At 47.9% G+C, this 6018-nt stretch overlaps 1 protein-coding gene across 1 annotated transcript; it reads right to left on the bottom strand.

Annotated features, from left to right (window-relative positions):
• Window positions 1–1214: 1214 nt before the first annotated feature.
• On the bottom strand, window positions 1215–3932 carry LOC124668318 (60S ribosomal protein L18a-like protein). The gene is made up of 4 exons (XM_047205484.1): window positions 3765–3932; window positions 2313–2391; window positions 2040–2151; window positions 1215–1449 (listed from the first exon to the last, which is right to left on the bottom strand). The coding sequence occupies exons 1-4, from the start codon at window positions 3820–3822 to the stop codon at window positions 1384–1386; spliced, it is 315 nt and encodes a 104-aa protein (XP_047061440.1). The 5' UTR covers window positions 3823–3932; the 3' UTR covers window positions 1215–1383.
• Window positions 3933–6018: the final 2086 nt, after the last annotated feature.

Here is a 6018-nt window from a genome sequence, read left to right on the forward strand (position 1 = left end):
ACATCCCTCGGCGGCGCGGATTTGCGTTGACTCGGCCGGCGAACCCGAGAATTCGCGATGCACCACGTCCCGGGCCACCATACGCGACGTTTTGGCCGCTTTCGTCGGGCTAGGGGGCCTCAAAAACGAGAAAAAAAAAAGTTTTGACATGCACCACGGAGGGACCAAAATCGTCGGCCATGGTACACCAGCAACCACGGCGCGACTTCAACTTCGTCGGCCATGGCAACTTTTCTTGTAGTGTCCTCCTACATTGCTTACGCTTCTTGGTTTTGGACATTTTCTTCACTGTCACTAATTTCATCAAATTGTCTTTTTTTCTAGTAGTGCGCCATCTATGTTTCTATGTTTCTAGGATTCTCACTTTCGGTTTTCTAATTGGCATCAACATCAACATCATTTTCCTCAACAATATTGTCAGTATCATGTGGTTGTTCTTCACCATTGGTGATATATAATTTCTCAGAATTTTGATTAGAGTCATTTCTCAACACAAATGTATTCAGTGCTCCCTTCTGAGATTCAATCAACTTATCTACTATTTTCTTGTTGTTTCTTTTCTGACAACCAGATATAGAGTCTGTTGTTCACCTTGTTTTCCATTCTAGATATTCATTTTCTTTTGGTTGGGGCTCCCTCATATCTCCCCAGATCTATGGGCGGATCTCTATTGGACGTCAAGTCATGTTGTTTGGTGATAGTCTCCTGCGTTAGGCTGTCGCATCCATCACCCCTCTTGTCACCGGGAAGATTTGGAATGAGCGCAACATCAGAGTTTTCAGAGGGCCTCTCTTATGCCTTCCCACATCGTTCTAGACATAAAGGAGGCTAGGCTTTGGATCATCGCTCGTGCCAAATGCTTGTCAAATTTCACTGTGGGGGAGTAGCTCTCTAGCTTTGCTCATGTTTTCATGAACTCCTTTTTCATGGAGTTTTTTTTGGCCTAGGCGATTTGCCACGTTTCAAAAAATAAATGAATTTAACACCTGGAAAAAACATGCCTATGGTATGCACTTGGCACGACAAAAACTGAAGTTGGCAGGGTAAAATCCATATGGACCCTGGCAACATGTTCTTTTATTTTTTTAAAATAATAATCAACCGCCATTGCCTACTAGATCGCATGGTGGGAGGCAGTCGCGCGCGCGTGCTAGTCCCGCTAGTTTCAGAACGGTCGCCCAATAGCAGCCCCCAAAATAACACAAAACAAGGAATATTTACACCGTTTGTTTTCGAATTTGAGTTTGTTTGAGCATTCACTAAGAAATGTGGTCTCAAGCTCACAAGGTAAGGTATGACAAGACTTAGTTCTTATCATACATGTTGTTCATTCATGAAAAGTACACTATGTACACTTGTACAACGACACAACGAGAAGTGACATCAATCATGAACTAGTACAGCGTCAAGAATTGCCACGACGATGATGAGAATTGTAAGGATGACAGCCTGTTACAGTAAGTGGTTCTCATTAGAATCATCAGAAATTTAAAATTAAAGGCGGGGAGTGACTGACAGAAAAGTGGGCTACCCTGGATTCATTAAATTATTCTATATGGAGCTTTTACATAACATAACACTGCATTAACTAGATGACACTACCATGCTTTCATGAAGTGTGCTCACTCTCCGGACAAGACTTTGTTATTATTTGATAGGGGTGCTCATGTTCTCTGAATCACTTTGTTAATGTCACATATACATGCTCGAGATACTGAAGTGTAGAAAAGCTCATGCATGAATTAAAAGTATACGATGTGCAACTGCGGCAGAGTATAACTTTTCAAGTATGCCAAGACACCTGCCTAATTAGACATCCTATGTGACTGAATTAGCTCTAGTAACACCTTATCAGTTAACATAGGCTGTACATTCCCAGGTGCTAACACCATAGCACAAGTTCAGTCATACAAACAGCCAATGGTATAGAAAGCGAAAGTGCTATATCAACAATTGGAACAAGCAAGGCGATTGATGTTGTTGTTAGACAGGATGATCCTACTTTGTCTGATGAACTCAACACTAAATTTGTTACTCACCGCTATTGTGCATGCAATAAATCCTGGTTTCTCCCTCTTCTCCTCTCTGTAAAAACAGAGCAGAACCGCTCCCACATACCAGGGAATGGTAACGAAGAAACCGGCTATGAATCTTCAGAACAAGAAACGTATCATTAGGATTAAGTAGATATAGCTAAATCAACAGCCGAGATCACTGTAAAACTATGTCAGAGTGATTATTCACGTATGATGCTTCTGTACATGCTTGAAACTAAGATCAAAAGGCAAAAAGTTAAAACAGCGATCACTTACAGAACCCAGCCAATGCCCAACCCACAGCAAGGAAGGCGGTCGTTTCTATGTCCACGTACACCTGCCTCAGCATCTTGAGCTGAAAACAGATACAGTGAGATGAATCGTCCATGTAAAATTGTTGTTCAAAAACGCTTTGAGTGAAATAACTAGGAAAAATCAAGATTGTCAAATTACGCCTCAGTGCACTTATTAGATGCAATTGGTTGGCACTTAAAGACTCCAGTTGTAGCCATAAACCCTTCCGAAGGCTTCACGCAATAGTTCTCCCTATCGTCTTGATCCACCTTTGGGTGTTTCTCCACAGAGCCGTGGTTATGTGCCCGAGTATTCTAAACCGAAGAGAGTTATGTATCAGATTTCAAATGGTGCGTTTGTTGGCTGTGCGGCAGTAATATTGTTGCCACATCTGGCAGATATACCACCGTACGCATGGGGGGCTCCCTAGAATCATCATTCATCAGGGACAAAGGCAAGACCATGACCTACTACATCTGTTACTTCCTGTATATTTGCCAAATGGTCAGTTACTCGGCGGAACCAGAAGGGCAGAACCACCTTTTAATCTTTTATTATGTCAGATCGTCAAACATTCAAACCCCCATGTTTTGCTAAGAAATGCATCGGTTCTCAGTTGAGGAAGCTGATAAGACAATTGACCTCCATGCCATGCTAGGAAAATGGAAGCATGCTACTTTCACTACACTTATTACACTAAAATTCCTTTATTTTCTGACTTGCTATGGAGCAACTGGGCAGAAACTAGTTGGCAATGAAACAAGTAGCATGCAACAGAAGGAAGGCACCTACATCAAACAGAGAATAGGGCGATAAAAGGCCGACTTGAATCAGACAACTGAATGAAAGAATGCAGAACTGCTAACATGATTTTCGATTCAATAAGTCAGATTAACCACAGTTTGGCAGCAAACACCGAAATACTAGAATTAGATGTAACATCGCAAAAAATGCCCCCCCCAATTCTATCCAGCCAGAGATCTCGCAGCAATGATTCTGATCCCACCACTCCCACGCCCAACTATGATCAACATAGACAACTTCTCTCGACATCGATCAGACAAACAACAAATTTGTACTTGTCACCGACACCTCCCCCTCCGCCACCCAGGAATCCCAGTGGAAGGAAGGATCTGGAAATTACCGGCCCCAGAGTGGTACCCGACGACCGGCTCCAGTCAACTCCAGTGTCTCCCACTCTCCCTCCGATCCCCCTTCTTGAGTTCTTGAGCTAAGTTTTTCAATGTTACATCATCATCACGGAAGCACATTAGGCTTCAGTAGATGGCTTGAGCTAAGCTTTTCAATTTTACATCATCATCACCTAACAGACTTTCAGAAGTTTCATAGTACTCCGTATGACTCTAAATTAAGTAACAACAACTATCAGACTGTAAAAAAATACAGTAATAAAAATACTGCCCCTTCCTCTACCTTCTCCTGGCACTGGCTTGGACAGCTCCAACGGGGGCACGGTTGGTGCGGTGGCCATGAAACCGTGCTATAGAGGCACCTACGACGGCAGCCTCAACCTCCGGCGCACGATGGCGGCTGACGCAGAAGCGAGAGAGAGAGAGGGGAGAGCTCGACGGCGGACGGCGGACGGCGAACGGCGGCAGAGGGTCCCTCCTCTCTCTCTCTCTCTCTCTCTTCGTCGAGTGCTGGAGCTTGATGGAAGGAAGCGTGATCTGGAGGGAAGAGATAGGGTTGAAGTAAGCGTGAAGACTTGGCTAGAAGATGTAGATGAGGCCCACATGATAAATTTGCTGACAGGCACACAGCCACACAGCCAATACGGAGTATCATAGGGCGCTTTTGGTAGACTTAGAGCATATCTAACAGAGCTCGAAAAAGTGCAAACCGAAAAAGTGGTTTTTAGTCTTCCGAAAAGGATAGTTCGTTCGAATTTGGCAGTGGTGCAGATTAGAAACCGTAAAAATGAAACTGAAAAGCGAAATTTGAAATGGCGCGGGTAAATTAGGCGATGATCATAGTTCGACATCAAATTGATGCTCCGATTGAGCAACAAAACATACATTTTTCGACAAATTAAAGCTACATTATTGGTACACGGGCGGGCGCTAGTTAGCTAAAGCAAAATGCGGCCAATATAGTGACCTACGCGCGCGGCGATGCCGGTGGTGGCGCAGCGTCTCGGCGGCAGAGGGCGCCGACGCTCTCGTCGATGATCTTCACGCGTCGTCGGCGTCAAGCTCGACTATTTCGAGCTTGACGCGGTGGACGCGGGCCTCCTCGTATTCACGGACCTGGCGGACGGCTTCCGCCTCCTCCTGGCGGAAGCGCGCGCGAGTCTCCGCCGCGTTGATGGCCTTGGTCTGCGCGAGGACGGCATCCTCCTCGTCGCTGCCGTGGACATAGTCCCCGGCGGAGAAGGTGGGCGACCGCGCAGGGATGAGGTACTCGTCGTCGCTGCTGTCCGCGACGGGGAGCCGTGGTGCGCATCTTGACTGGCCGGACGAGGAGCCCTCACTGGCGTTGCCGTACCTGGCGAGCTTCCCTGGGGGCGTGAGCCCCCAGTTCGTCCACCGGCGGGCGCTGCGCTTGCGCGCGCCCTCCGACCGGTTCCATTTGCGTCGCTCCGCGTTGGTGCGGAAGACGGGTGGACGCGGCAGCGAGTCGCCGCCTCCCGCTCCGGCGCCACACCCGGCGGAGCCGCCACGGGACGCCATCGCTGACCGTCGGCCGGTGGATCGCTGCCTGGGGCTCGCTGGATTGTTCGCCGGAGATGGTGCTTGGCAGCGGCGGAGGGAGAGGAACGGCGGAGGGGAGTAGGGTTTGCGACCCGAACTCCCCTCCGCGAACCCTTTTAATTGGGGCCGTTCGGGTTCAGGCCCCTGAACTTATTTTACGGGCCGACCCATCTTTTCGGTCACTGATCTGTGACACATTCGGCCCGAACCCGTAAATCCACCGGAAAAGTTCGATTCCGGCGGGATTTACGGGCTCTGTTAGAGTTGCTCTTAGCGCCCCCTTGTATCGCATCAGTTCAGCAATTTTTAGCTCGTTTGGATGCCCTCACCTTGTTCACGTTGTTGCATGAATCGGATATTAAAGTACCTTTGGGACGTCCGAATCGGCAGTTTTTAGCGAGCCACCCAAATCTGAGATGAAGCTGATGCAAAAGGGAAACTTTATCGCACGTGTGGAGACGAGGAGGGAGATGGCGGGAGCTGCAGCGCGCATTGGCGAAAAGTGAAAAGGGGATGGGAAGGATTCTGTCACCTCTCGTCGCGCTCCATCGCCTATTTCTACCCTCTCCTCCACTCTACCCCCAAATTTCGAGCTCCTCCTCCCGTCGGCAAGCAAGTAAGAGGGGCACACATCTCCGGTCGGCGACGGTGCCAGCGGAGGTGGCGGCGACTGCATCTGGGCGGCTTCATCTTCTTCCTAGTGCAGCACTTCTTCACCTCCGATGATGACTGTAAGGATTCCCGCACCCCGGTACCTCGGTTATGTTTAGATCTAGGTTAGGAGTTGTCAAATCTTGGATAGGGTTTGATCTTGTGGCAGGGGTTAGTCCCAATTGTGCTGAGTTATCATGAACTTGCTAGGGTGCCACATTTTTGGTTCCTTGTTTGTCTCAATTGTGTTGAGCTACCATGATCTTGCCAGGGTTTGTGTTGTTCACAGTTGCAATGTATTGCTTGTCTGATTTAGGATGATATTG

Source organism: Lolium rigidum, chromosome 6 (genome assembly GCF_022539505.1).
Source record: "Lolium rigidum isolate FL_2022 chromosome 6, APGP_CSIRO_Lrig_0.1, whole genome shotgun sequence".
Taxonomy (NCBI): Eukaryota; Viridiplantae; Streptophyta; class Magnoliopsida; order Poales; family Poaceae; genus Lolium; species Lolium rigidum.